Source organism: Schistocerca piceifrons, chromosome 11, assembly GCF_021461385.2.
Source record: "Schistocerca piceifrons isolate TAMUIC-IGC-003096 chromosome 11, iqSchPice1.1, whole genome shotgun sequence".
Lineage (NCBI taxonomy): Eukaryota > Metazoa > Arthropoda > Insecta > Orthoptera > Acrididae > Schistocerca > Schistocerca piceifrons.
Window position 1 is genome coordinate 99,707,167 of NC_060148.1, and position 14,409 is coordinate 99,721,575.

Consider the following 14,409-nt stretch of genomic DNA (forward strand, 5'->3'; position numbering starts at 1 on the left):
GACATGAAAGGGAAGCAGTGGTTGGGAAGGGAGTAAGACAGGGTTGTAGCCTCTCCCCGATGTTGTTCAATCTGTATATTGAGCAAGCAGTAAAGGAAACAAAAGAAAAATTCGGAGTAGGTATTAAAATTCATGGAGAAGAAATAAAAACTTTGAGGTTCGCCGATGACATTGTAATTCTGTCAGAGACAGCAAAGGACTTGGAAGAGCAGTTGAATGGAATGGACAGTGTCTTGAAAGGAGGATATAAGATGAACATCAACAAAAGCAAAACAAGGATAATGGAATGTAGTCTAATTAAGTCGGGTGATGCTGAGGGAATTAGATTAGGAAATGAGGCACTTAAAGTAGTAAAGGAGTTTTGCTATTTGGGGAGCAAAATAACTGATGATGGTCGAAGTAGAGAGGATATAAAATGTAGGCTGGCAATGGCAAGGAAAGCGTTTCTGAAGAAGAGAAATTTGTTAACATCGAGTATAGATTTAAGTGTCAGGAACTCTTTTCTGAAAGTATTTGTATGGAGTGCAGCCATGTATGGAAGTGAATCATGGATGATAAATAGTTTGGACAAGAAGAGAATAGAAGCTTTCGAAATGTGCTGCTACAGAAGAATGCTGAAGATTAGATGGGTAGATCACATAACTAATGAGGAAGTATTGAATAGAATTGGGGAGAAGAGAAGTTTGTGGCACAACTTGACCAGGAGAAGGGATCGGTTGGTAGGACATGTTCTGAGGCATCAAGGGATCACCAATTTAGTATTGGAGGGCAGCGCGGAGGGTAAAAATCGTAGGGGGAGACCAAGAGATGAATACACTAAGCAGATTCAGAAGGATGTAGGTTGCAGTAGGTACTGGGAGATGAAAAAGCTTGCACAGGATAGAGTAGCATGGAGAGCTGCATCAAACCAGTCTCAGGACTGAAGACCACAACAACAACAACAACAACCTATCGTTTCGCATTCGCAACATTGTTATCGGTTGAGAATAAAAAGTGGGGCGTCTTTTTTGTGGATGGCCCTGGTATTTTCGCTGCACGCTCAAGCTGTCTCTCTCTCTCTCTCTCTCTCTCTCTCTCTCTCTCTCTCCCTCCCCTCTTTCCTCTTCTTAGTGGTTTGCCGGGACCGCCCACGGCGATGAGTTCCTTCGTGTGAGAGCGGTTCCCTGTAGCAGCTGTCTGCACTCTCCCGAATAGCCACAGCAAACATAACACCACACAAAGCACTGGGCACGAGCGAACTGCTTCGCTACTGTACTCGTTCTCTCCACAACAGCGACAAGTATCAAAATCCCAACGCTACTGATACCTTCTTTTCCAAATCTTTCCCAAAGCAAACATCATGAAAGTATAACTGTATCGCAATAAGGTTTATACTTTGAAAACAGCAAACCGCCACAAGTGTGGTATTAAAAATAGTTTATTTAAATCAAATCATTACAGGTTCCGGATTTATTACAAATCCATCTGCACGTGGCTCTTACAAACTTCCTTACTTTCCTTCTGGGGCTTTGTTTAGTACTTACTCCACTCATGCTCATAAATTAAAGATAATTGCAGAATGTGGTGCCACACAACGTGTCACTACACAAAACTGGCTTTAATAGCATAGCCACATAGGGAACACACACGACACAGATCTGTAAGTCCACGGTATTGGTGATAGGTTAAGAAAACCGTCCCGAAACACATGTGCTACAAAACGCCACTGTTTCCTGCGCATGTACCCCGACATCAGTATGGGATATGACCACCGTGCACATGTACACAGCCCGCACAACGGGTTGGCATACTCTGGATCAGGTGGTCGAGCAGCTGCTGGGGTATAGCCTCCCATTCTTGCACCAGTGCCTGTCAGCGCTCCTGAAGTATCGTAGGGGTTTGAAGACGTGCAGCGATACGTCGACCGAGAGTATCCCAGGCGTGCTCGACTGGGTTTAGGTCTGGAGAACAGGCAGGCCTCTCTATTCGCCTGATATCTTCTGTTTCAAGGTACTCCTCCACGATGGCAGCTCGGTGGGGCCGTGCGTTATCATCCATCAGGAGGAAGGTGGGGCGCACTGCACCCCTGAAAAGGTGGACATACTGGTGCAAAATGACGTCCCGATACACCTGACCTGTTACAGTTCCTCTGTCAAAGACATGCAGGGTTGTACGTGCACCAATCATAAACTCACCCCACACCACGACCTCCATATGGATCCCTTTCAAGGACGTTAAGGGGTTGGTATCTGGTTCCTGGTTCACGCCAGATGAAAACCCGGCAAGAGTCACAGTTCAGACTATACGTGGACTCGTGCGTGAACATAACCTGGGACCATTGTTCCAATGACTATGTCCTGGTGTTCTTGACACCAGGCTTTACGGGCTCTCCTGTGACAAGAGGTCAGTGGAACGCATCTTGCAGGTCTCCAGGCGAATAAACCGTGTCTGTTCAGTCGTCTGTAGACTGTGTGTCTTGAGACAACTGTTCCAGTGGCTGCAGTAAGGTCCCGAGCGAGGCTACCTGGCCGTTTGCTGGCACTGATGGTGAGATATCGGTCTTCTTGTGGTGTTGTACACCGTGGACGTCCCGTACTGTAGCACCTGGACTCGTTTCCTGTCTGCTGGAATCGATGCCATAATCTTGAGATCACATTTTGTGGCACACGGAGAGCCCGTGCTACGACCTGCTGTGTTTGACCATGCTCCAGTCGCCCTAGTATTCTGCCCCTCATAACGTCATCAATATGTGTTCTTTGAGCCATTTTCAACACAGTCGCCATTAGCACGTCTGAAAACGTCTGCACACTTACTCGCTGCACCGTACTCTGACATGCACCAACACACCTCTGCGTATGTGAACTGCTGCCAGCGCCACCGTGCGACGACCGCAGGTCAAATGCACCGCTTGGTCATACCCCGCGGTGATTTAAACCCGCAAACCGCCCAAGACCGTTGTTTCACCATGTATCAGCATTAGCCTTAATTTATGTGCACTAAAATAAAAAGTTTTCCGTTAAAAATTGGGCAAACGTACGCGAGTTGCTTTTTGTGCTTCACGGAAACATGCATGAAATAGTTTTGAAGTTAATACTACATGAAATGTGGCGAAAACTTTCTTGGTGTATATCTGAATGCAATGAAACGTTCGTGTGTCTGTGTTAGTCATTTTTACGTGCGTACTACATGTGCTAAATCTTCAGGAAATTGCCTGAACACAAACCATTTCACTTAGTACCAGACACAATCAGTATTTGCTAAACGTCGCACAGCTTTAAATAAGTTCAAATGGCTCTAAGCACTATGGGACTTAACATCTGAGGTCATCAGTCCCGTAGACTTAAAAATGGTTTAAATGGCTTTGAGCACTATGGGACTCAACATCTTAGGTCATAAGTCCCCTAGAACTTAGAACTACTTAAACCTAACTAATCTAAGGACATCACACACACCCATGCCCGAGGCAGGATTCGAACCTGCGACCGTAGCAGCCCCGCGGTTCCAGACTGCAGCGCCAGAACCGCTAGACCACCGCGGCCGGCCCCGTAGACTTAGAACTACTTAAACCTAACTAACCTAAGGGCATAACACACATCCATGCCCGAGGCAGGATTCGAACCGGTGACCGTAGCGGCAGCGCGGTACCGGACTGAAGCGCCTAGAACCGTTCGGTCACAGCCGCCGGCTCAAAAGTATCCGGACAACCCAAAAACATACGTTTTTCATATTAGGAGCAGCTACTGCCAGTACTCCAGTAGTCATCACACATCGTGAGAGAGCAGAATGGGGTGCTCCGCAGAACTCAGGATTTCGAACCTGGTCACGTAATTGGGTGTCACTTGTGTCATACGTCTGTACGCAAGACTTCCACACTCAAACATCCCTAGGTCCACTGCTTCCGGTGTGATAGTGAAGTGGAAACGTGAAGGGACACGTACAGCACAGAAGCATACAGGCCGACCTCGTCTGTTAACTGACAGAGACCGCCGACAGTTGAAGAAGGTCGTAATGTGTAACAGGCAGACATCTATCCAGACCGTCACACAGGAATTCCAAACTGCATCAGGATCCACTGCAAGTACTATGACAGCTAGGCGGTAGGTGAGGAAACTGGGATTTCATGGTCGAGCAGCTGCTCATAAGCCACACATCACGCTGGTAAATGCCAAACGACGCCTCGCTTGGTGTAAGGAGCGTAAACAATGGACGATTGAACAGTGGAGAAATGTGTGGAGTGACGAATCGCGGTATGTGATGTGGCAATCCGATGGCAGGGCGTACGTATGGTGAATGCCCGGTGCACGTCATCTGCCAGCGTGTGTAGTGCCAACAGTAAAATTCGGAGGCGGTCATGTTTTTCGTGGAGGGGGTTTGCACCCCTTGTTGTGTCCGCCCCGGTAGCTGAGTGGTCAGCGTGACAGACTGTCAATCCTAAGGGCCCGGGTTCGATTCCCGGCTGGGTCGGAAATTTTCTCCGCTCAGGGACTGGGTGTTGTGTTGTCCTAATTATCATCATTTCATCCCCATCGACACGCAGGTCGCCGAAGTGGCGTCAAATCGAAAGACCTGCACCAGGCGAACGGTCTACCCCACGGGAGGCCCTAGCCACACGACATTTCCATTTTACCCCTTGTTGTTTTGCGTAGCACTATCACAGCACAGGCCTACATTAATGTTTTAAGCACCTTCTTGCTTCCCACTGTTGAAGACCAATTCGGGGATGGCGATTGCATCATTCAACACGATCGAGCACCTGTTCATAATGCACGGCCTCTGGCGAAGTGGTTACACGACAATAACATCCCTGTAATGGACTGGCCTGCACAGAGTCTAGACCTGCATTGTATAGAAGACCTTTGCGATGTTTTGAAACGCCGACTTCGTGCCAGGCCTCACCGACCGACATCGATACCTCTCCTCAGTGCAGCACTCCGTGAAGAAGTAGTTGAATTGGCATCGTATTTAGCAGCGGGCGTATTGAATGAAGGAAATTCATTCCTTCTGATGGCCATGAACGAGGCAGGAATTTTAGTAGGCACCTAAAGCTTCAATTATGCCGAACAAATGGATAACCGGCGCGTGAGCCGGCAGAATCGGGGTAGTTCATTGGAATCGAAGGAAGGTGGGAAGCTCGGAAAGCACTGCTGCAAGCGTAAAACGAAGCCTATAAGGAAGAAGGATTACTATATGGAGATGGAAACACAGATTAATGTGGAAGCATTTTACATTGTTTTAACTTCCGTGAATTTCTAATTTCCGAGAATTTATTTTTCAAACGTGTTTATCTCGAAATGACTTTTTTCACATTTACGAGCACTCTAACTCAAAAAGTATACAACCGATCATTATGAAAACTGATAGTATGATTCTTTATGAAATTACGGATTATATGAACCTACTTGTGAGATGATATCATGATTTTAAGGACATTTTTGTATGCTTAATTAGAGAAAATATCGTGAAAATCGAAGTAAATTGTTCCAACGCCTACAAATTTTTATTATTATTATTTTCACCTGCGTTGAGGTTCATATTCTTAGAAAATAAGTTATTAATGTAAAATGAAAAACTTATTGATTTCAGATGAAAATCGGAATGGATCCCTGCACATAACTGGAGAACTATACTCACAACCTTCAGCGGACATCACAGCGTAACTTCGTAATTTTTGGCTGAAATTATTCAAAAAACTTCACAAAAACTGTTCGAAATATGAATGAAATGATGTGAAAAGTTGATTAAATTCCAATTAATTCTCCCCACCCAAAAATATCCCAAAAAATCAGTCTCAAACTGCCTCCTAATGTGGTTTTTAAGCGATCCATGTAAAAGGTTTCCTATGCGATTGTGGCCGCACGAGGCAGATTAACGGACTGAACGCGGAATGGTAGTGGGATCCAGACAAAGGGGGCATTGCTGTTGTGGTTGGCAGAAGAGCCAACACCGTGTTACTTAGAGGAGGCCGAAAGGCACGCGTTTTAGCTCACGCGGGCTGGCGTGAGGAGGGAAGCAATATACTGACTTGAGGTCTGGAACATGACAAGGAATTAAGAGTTCAGAAAAACGGACGTAGCTGGTGGGATACTTAACTTTAATCCATTAATGATGAACGTCGCTCTTGACGGTACATGATTCACAATATTATCTGTTAGTAACTGAATATGGCGCCTTGCTAGGTCGTAGCAAATGACGTAGCTGAAGGCTATGCTAAACTATCGTCTCTGCAAATGAGAGCGTAATTTGTCAGTGAACCATCGCTAGCAAAGTCGGCTGTACAACTGGGGCGAGTGCTAGGGAGTCTCTCTAGACCTGCCGTGTGGCGGCGCTCGGTCTGCAATCACTGATAGTGGCGACACGCGGATCCGACGTATACTAACGGACCGCGGCCGATTTAAAGGCTACCACCTAGCAAGTGTGGTGTCTGGCAGTGACACCACAATTGCATTTCGGAAATCGTTAGCGAATCCAATATTTCGAGATCCTGCGTGTCAAGAATGTGCCGAGAATACTAAATTACAGCAGTATCTATCAGCATGGACAACACTTTTGATACCGTATTCTTAATCAGTAACTTCGTTAACCTTTATATACTAACTCTGGTACAAATTCAACTCTTTATACAGGGGGTTTCAAAAAGAATATACGTATTTCGAACGCATACATTTATTAAACTTTACGACATACGGACATGAAACTTAAGACACATATTTACGAACCTCTCAAGTTCAGATTACAGATGTTCAATATGTGCTCCATCAGCAACACGAACAATATCACATCGATACTACCCAAATTCCTCCCATACTTGGGCAAGCATGTCCTTCGTCACTGGTTTATGGTGGTACGGATCCGGTTCAACTCTTCCAGGTTCTGTGACGACATACACGTCGTCTTTAACGAAATCCCACAGGAAGAAGTCAGAGAGTGTCAAATCCGGTGACCGTAGAGCCCAGCTAAGACATGCTAAATCACCAGCTGCCTGTCGACAAATCCACCGGTTCGGTAGAGTTCAGATACTGACGCAGTTGGCGACTCCAGTGAAGGGGTGCCCCGTCTTATTGGAAAATGTAATTGTCTTCGTGCAGCCTCGGAAACAACCAGTTTTGTAACAAAATGGGATACTGCTGACCGTTAACCGTGTTTCCATCAAAGAAGAATGGGCTGTAAACAAATGACCGGGATATCGCACAAAACACGTTGACTTTGGGCGAATCTCGTACATGTTCAATGGCTGCATGTGGATTCTGTAGGCCCCAATTTCAAACACTATGTTTGTTTACCTGACCACTAACATGGAAAGTCGCTTCATCACTCAATACGAGGCGTTGTGCGAAAGTGTTATCATTGTCAATAGCATCAAGAATCTCGTTACAAAATGCCACACGTCTGCGTTTCGTCATCAGACGCAGAGCTTGTAACAACCGACGTCTCAAAACACGTGAAATTGTTATTGTAGACAGTTGTATCACCCAACCAGCACGACGAGTTGATTTTGAAGGACCACGTTGGAAAACGGTTTGAATTCGAGCAACATTTTCTTCAGGAACACGAGGGTAGTCAGGAATTTCCTTTACATACAAATTCTGTGTCTAGAAAGCGTCGATACCATCTGCGAATGTTCCACCCATCCGGAGGATCAATTTGGTACCTCAACCTGAAACGTCTTTACACTGTAATCACGGAACTGCACTTCGCGAACTCGAGAACACAAATTAATTTCTGCTTCGGAGTAGCCAAGTAAAGTAAACATATGGCGGTTACCAAGCAAAACAGAAGACAACTGACATCTAGCGGCTATTACACTACTGGCCATTAAAATTGCTACACCACGAAGATGACGTGCTACAGACGCGAAATTTAACCACCAGGAAGAAGATGCTGTGATATGCAAATGATTAGCTTTTCAGAGCATTCACACAAGGTTGGCGCCGGTGGCGACAGCTACGTGCTGACAGGAGGAATGTTCAAACGTACCTACGTTCTGTATTTTAATTTAAAAAACCTACCTGTTACCTTAGAAGAAAGATTAAGGAAAGGCAAACCTACGTTTCTAGCATTTGTAGACTTAGAGAAAGCTTTTGACAATGTTGACTGGAATACTCTCTTTCAAATTCTAAAGGTGGCAGGGGTAAAATACAGGGAGCGAAAGGCTATTTACAACTAGTACAGAAACCAGATGGCAGTTATAAGAGTTGAGGGACATGAAAGGAAAGCAGTGGTTGGGAAGGGAGAGAGACAGGGCTGTAGCCTCTCCCCGATGTTATTCAATCTCTATATTGAGCAAGCAGTAAAGGAAACAAAAGAAAAATTTGGAGTAGGTATTAAAATCCATGGAGAAGAAATAAAAACTTTGAGGTTCGCCGATGACATTGTAATTCTGTCAGAGACAGCAAAGGACTTGGAAGAGCAGTTGAACGGAATGGATAGGGTCTTGAAGGGAGGATATAAGATGAACATCAACAAAAGCAAAACGAGGATAATGGAATGTAGTCGAGTTAAGTCGGGTGATGCTGAGGGTATTAGATTAGGAAATGAGACACTTAAAGTAGTAAAGGAGTTTTGCTATTTGGGGAGCAAAATAACTGATGATGGACGAAGTAGAGAGGATATAAAATGTAGACTGGCAATGGCAAGGAAAGCGTTTCTGAAGAAGAGAAATTTGTTAACATCGAGTATAGATTTAAGTGTCAGGAAGTTATTTCTGAAAGTATTTGTATGGAGTGTAGCCATGTATGGAAGTGAAACATGGACGGTAAATAGTTTGGACACGAAGAGAATAGAAGCTTTTGAAATGTGGTGCTACAGAAGAATGCTGAAGATTAGATGGGTAGATCACATAACTAATGAGGAAGTATTGAATAGGATTGGGGAGAAGAGAAGTTTGTGGCACAACTTGACCAGAAGAAGGGATCGGTTGGTAGGACATGTTCTGAGGCATCAAGGGATCACCAATTTAGTATTGGAGGGCAGCGTGAAGGGAAAAAATCATAGGGGGAGACCAAGAGATGAATACACTAAGCAGATTCAGAAGGATGTGGGTTGCAGTAGGTACTGGGAGATGAAGAAGCTTGCACAGGATAGAGTAGCATGGAGAGCTGCATCAAACCAGTCTCAGGACTGAAGACCACAACAACAACAACCTGTTACCAACTGTTCGTCTAAAATTGTGAGCTTTATGCTTGTGACTATTACTGCGCCATCTATCACAAAGCGAAAAAAAAGTGCTCCACCTGAAACATTCATATTTCTTTACGTACTACACGAATATGTAATAAAAAATATGGGTTCCTATTTTTTTAAAAACGCAGTTGATATCCGTTTGACCTATGGCAGCGCCATCTAGTGGGCCAACCATAGCGCCATCTGGTTTCCCCCTTGAAGCTAGACGAGTTTCTTTCTTTGTAGTTGTTTCGTTTGATGCTTATTTCGTGAGATATTTGGACGGTCACTATCAATGGACCCCCCTGTAGACTTAGAACTAAATTACTACCAATATTATCCGAAATCGTTGGCTACAAAATTTCCTATGTGTGGTTCCTCTTTTGCAAATGGCTCCCGTACTACCTTAAGTGTAGAGTTAAGGAGCTCAAATCGATGGACCGCGCGTGGTAGCCGCGTGGTATGAGGCGCCTTGTCACGGTCCGTGCGGCTCCCGCAGTCGCAGGTTCGAGTCCTCCCTCGGGCATGGGTATGTGTGTGTTCGCCATTGCGTAAGTTAGTTTAAGTTAGATTAAGTAGAATGTATGCTTAGGGACCGATGACCTCACCGGTTTGGTCCCATAATACCTCACAAGAATTTTCCAATTTTCAAATCGACGGTGATTTGCGGGGGAAATTTAATTGTAGGTATATCGAAAGGATATGCTAATGGGAAACTGATGTGGTGTATTTGCCGCAGTAGTCAACAAACTCAAATGCACCAGGATAGAAATTGCAACTGCATGTGAGATGGCTTGGATAAGATTCAGTATCAGGGGTGGGCATAAAACGGTAACTGGATCGTTCTATTGCCCTCCAGACTCATCTCCTGATGTAACCGAAAACTTCAGAGAGAACATCAGTTCGCTTGTATGTAAGTTCCCCAATCATACTGTAATCATCGGTGGAGACTTCAGTGATCCAGTAATAAACGGGAAAATTACAGTGTTATTACAGGTGGGCATAATGAGACATCCTTTGAAACATTACTAAATGCTATGAAAACATTCTACTACAGATAGTTAGGGACACCACTCGTGATGAAAACGTGTTTCATTTAACGGCAACAAGTGGACCTGACCTCTTCGAGGAAGTCCACATCGAAACTGGTATAAGCGACCACAGCGTAGCTGACGTCTTCGAGGAAGTCCACATCGAAACTGGTATAAGCGACCACAGCGTAGTTGTGGCCACAATGATTACCAAAGTACAAAGGACTACTGAGCCGTGGTAAAAGTTGCTGTTTTGAAGAGCGCGCCGCAGCGCGTAGTGTGAACCAGTCGCCCTCCGTTTCTGGCGGTGACGCCGCTGTGGCAATCGCAGCTTTGGCTTCGGCCTATGAATTCACTGACATACCGTCAATACATCTGTTCGAAATTTATTTTCTAACAACTTTATCTGTGATCGACATTTTGGGTTTCAATATGTTGACATCACACAAAGTCTGTATAATCTAAGGCGACGATTGTACGGTAGTCCGAGGGTGCAAGGTGGCAGTTCGATTGCGAGTTAGCGAAGCCAAAGAATGTATCACGACAAAATACGTATTTGAACTGAAGGTTGTGGTGACACGTTTCATGGTGATAGGCCGTGAATGGCCAAAGCCAACAAACGTTTTATAACGATCTGCCTTTTTTATTTTTTAATATATTGCGCATTCTACAACTTACATTGAAGTCCCTGGTGAAAACCCATGTAGTTCGGTATTTTCAGGTTTTTAGTATATCTGAAGACATTAATTACAAGAACCTCCCCACCTAAACTCCCCATTCCCGTGATTTCTGTTAGTTTCGGGCTTTTGCTTTACTGTTTCATACCGTTATTCATGTCATGTTTTGCACATTTCTTGCGGATGGTGTATCTATCATTTTAATTACCAATAGGTCCATCGGCGCGGTATCACGTTTACTAATACCAGTATTTTTCTGAAGAATTTTTTTTTATATTATAAAATTGAAAAAAGGGTCCGATGACGTTAGGAAAGAAAAATCTAATACGTACAACATGACTGATTTTTTAACATCCTGAGTGTATAATGTAGTTTACTGTAAAAACGAGTTACGAAATATTGGAGGTGAGTTCAAAAAGTAAGGTGAGTTTACATTTTTACGAAAATATATCTATTTATTCATCAGTATTCATGTTGTCCCCATCAAAGTAATTCCCCTCAGATACAGTACTCTTGTGCCAACGCTTCTTCCAATCCCTGATGCACTTCTCATAAGCACTTTTCGGTATAGCCATGAGTATTTCCAGCGATGCAGTTTTTATTTCCTCAGTTGTTGAAAATCTTCGTTCTTTCATAGGTCTCTTCGGTTTCGGGAACAGGAAAAGCTGTTTTTCCACAATTTGCTATTGCTTCTCACAAACGGCGCATTAACTCAAGGTAATACTCCTTATTGACCGTACGATCTTTAGGCAAAAATTCATGATGCACTACAACACGGTAATTGAAATAAAAACAGCGAGGAAAACTTTGAGAGTTGACCGAATTTGGCGTGCTTTCTTCGGTCTTCGCTCTCCGGGATGCTTCCATTGGGATGACTGGGCTTGCCTTCGACGTCATCACCGTAAACCCACGTTTCGTTACCAGGTATGATCCTTTTGAGCAAATCAGGATAATAACTGACATTATTCAAGAGCTCCTGAGCTATACTCATGCGACGGTTCTTCTAATCAAAATTGAGAAGGTTTGGAACAAACTTCGCTGACACACGTCTCATGCCCAAACGATCCGAAAAAATTGCATGACACGAGCCGTCCGATATGCCTACATCCTCAACGAATTCTCATACGGTAATTCGTCGATTTCCCAAAACAGTTCTCTTCACGGCTTCAACGTTATCATCCGTTGTTGACGTGCTGGGGCGTCCAGAGCGAGCAAGGTTCGTCATTGGCATCTTGCCGGCCACCTTGGAAGAGCCTGTACCACTTCCAAACTTTTTTTTTTTATTTTTTATTTTTTACTTACAACAAACTCATCGTATGCCACTGTCAACATTTCAAGTGTTTTAGAGCACTTGATTTTATTTTTCACACGAAATTTGATGCAAATCCTTTGCTCGATTTTTTATAACAATCGAAAATCGCCGAGTCCATTAAAAAACGTCTAACCTTTCTATCTGTCAAAAACAAACGAAGTATGCTGTACACTTGAAACTGTGAACGTACGTTCGGGACATGTGTACCAACATAACAAAAATAAAAGATGGATAATCGAATGTACGTTGCCCGCGCAATTTGAAAAGGCACCTTACTTTTTGAACAGCCCTCGTATTTTTTTTTTTCTGCCAACAAATCAAGACTTCTGTTAAGGCTTCTTTTTCATCTAACTAATGACGTGTCCGACCCTGGTGTGCAAGAAAATAAAGAAAACTGAAGAATATTCCTGTGTACCATATTCCAACAATTTCAATTAGAGATATATTAGTTCACATTGTTGAGATTTTCCACAACACAGTTACAAATACCTGCAAGTCAAGTTAGTTGAGTCTAATTAATACGCACAGTCAGCGAAACTTTGGAAAACAGTATTACTTCATTACGCTTATTAAAAAAAAGGAGAATCTTTAAATTAATCAGCGGGAAAAGCACAGTTTTACTAAAATAGCAGTGGATAGCAAATTTATAAATATCCCATGTCCTCCGATTGTGCAGCCAGCTACAAAAACACACACTCTAACACTCTTCCAGTAAATATTTTGTAAACAGCTGCCGAGTAATCTATGCCATAGTTAAATGGTACCACACTTTTAAGTTCGCATATTTCGAGCAAGTTTTTAATTTTTGCACTACTCTGATATTTTGTCAAGATTTGACTGCACATTACAAAAGTTTTTGTCCATTTTGTTGGTGGCGGAGCTGTCTGTAGTTTCCTTCATATTTTATCAGATAACACTTCCCCATAAAGAAACGCGTGATTTACTAAAAGCCTAGGAAGCCTAAACTAATATTTTTCACACGTCATGAAAATAAACAATGAATGACCCTACTGCGCTTATACCGCAAATAGCTAAAATTAATATTATGATTAAGGATGATTGTTGTCCAACGAAACATGCTACATACAGCTGTCACGAAATAGTCAACTTACTTGTAGACAAACATTCCACACGAATCTATTTTTTTCGCCCTTCGAAATAGCACTTGACGTGAAAGTTTTTTTCGGAAGTCTAGAAACAGGTGTACGCGCTCTCATGTGCAGTATCAGTTTTTTGAAAGTTAAAAATTTCTGTAAGAATGAGTGCTTATACGTGTTTTTAAAACTGGACCGACTGCTTATAACACATTTGCATTTAGTATATACTGTAACTGTCGTCTATTGCACATGTATGTCCTCATTAAAAACCCACGCATCATGTGTGAGATATTAGAGGATGGTGTAATCATGTTCTTAATTGCTCTCCAGTCGGTTTTCAACAATCGAATGACCCAACTCTTTACAATAATCGTAAGTAGAAGGCAACTAGCTACCGCATTCCATGCACTGAAGTCGAAGGCTGTTGACATTTGCCGCTATACTTAATGTAAACATCTTATTTAAGCGTCCAAATAGGGTTATGATCACAGCGATGCTTCCCGCTTAGGGCAGCAACTCACCTTTTCTGCCGCTTTCTGTCGACACCGGTACAAGCGTCGACAGCGCGAACATTCCCAGTGGCAGTAAGAGGCACGAACGAAACATTTTGAACGTCATATTCGCGCTACTACGTTCCGAGATCAAACATCCAACCTCACACTCGCTCTCCAGCCGCCGCGCTACTGTCAGTGTCCTGACGCCAAAGCACAGGAGCTGCAAAGACATTCCACACGACGAATGGCTGCAAACACCGACAGAGAGCAGCACGCGCTTCGTGGCAATGGCGGTTCGTTTCAAACAACACAAATGTTTACGTGCTGCATTTGACGACTTCCGGTTAGGCTCTGAAAGTTTCACGTAGCAGCTTCACTCAGGTATTTTTTGGAGATCACATAGTTTGCTCTTAAAAACAATAAAGCAGCTGATTTGGAAGAAATCTCTGGGAAATTTCTGAAATATGGAGGTCTGGATTTAATTCATCACCATGCTAGATTGTGCAATACATGCTGGCAAACGAGTCAATTTCGAGAAGACTGGAGGCGTTGTATCATTGTTAAACCGCCGAATAAATGAAATACAAATTAATGAACAAACTGGAAAGGATTCACGGCTCTTTTGGTGCCAAGCAGATTCTTTTGTCTCGTTCTTCTAAA

At 43.5% G+C, this 14,409-nt stretch overlaps 1 protein-coding gene across 1 annotated transcript in view; it reads right to left on the reverse strand.

Annotated features, from left to right (window-relative positions):
- The window catches only part of LOC124720509 (procollagen-lysine,2-oxoglutarate 5-dioxygenase), a 438,909-nt gene extending 424,970 nt beyond the window's left edge, over window positions 1–13,939 (reverse strand). Inside the window, exon 1 of the mRNA XM_047245868.1 lies at window positions 13,777–13,939. Within this exon, the coding sequence (XP_047101824.1) occupies window positions 13,777–13,873 (97 nt within the window). The 5' untranslated portion in view covers window positions 13,874–13,939. The remainder of the gene's footprint in view (window positions 1–13,776) is intronic.
- Between the last annotated feature and the right edge of the window lie 470 nt (window positions 13,940–14,409).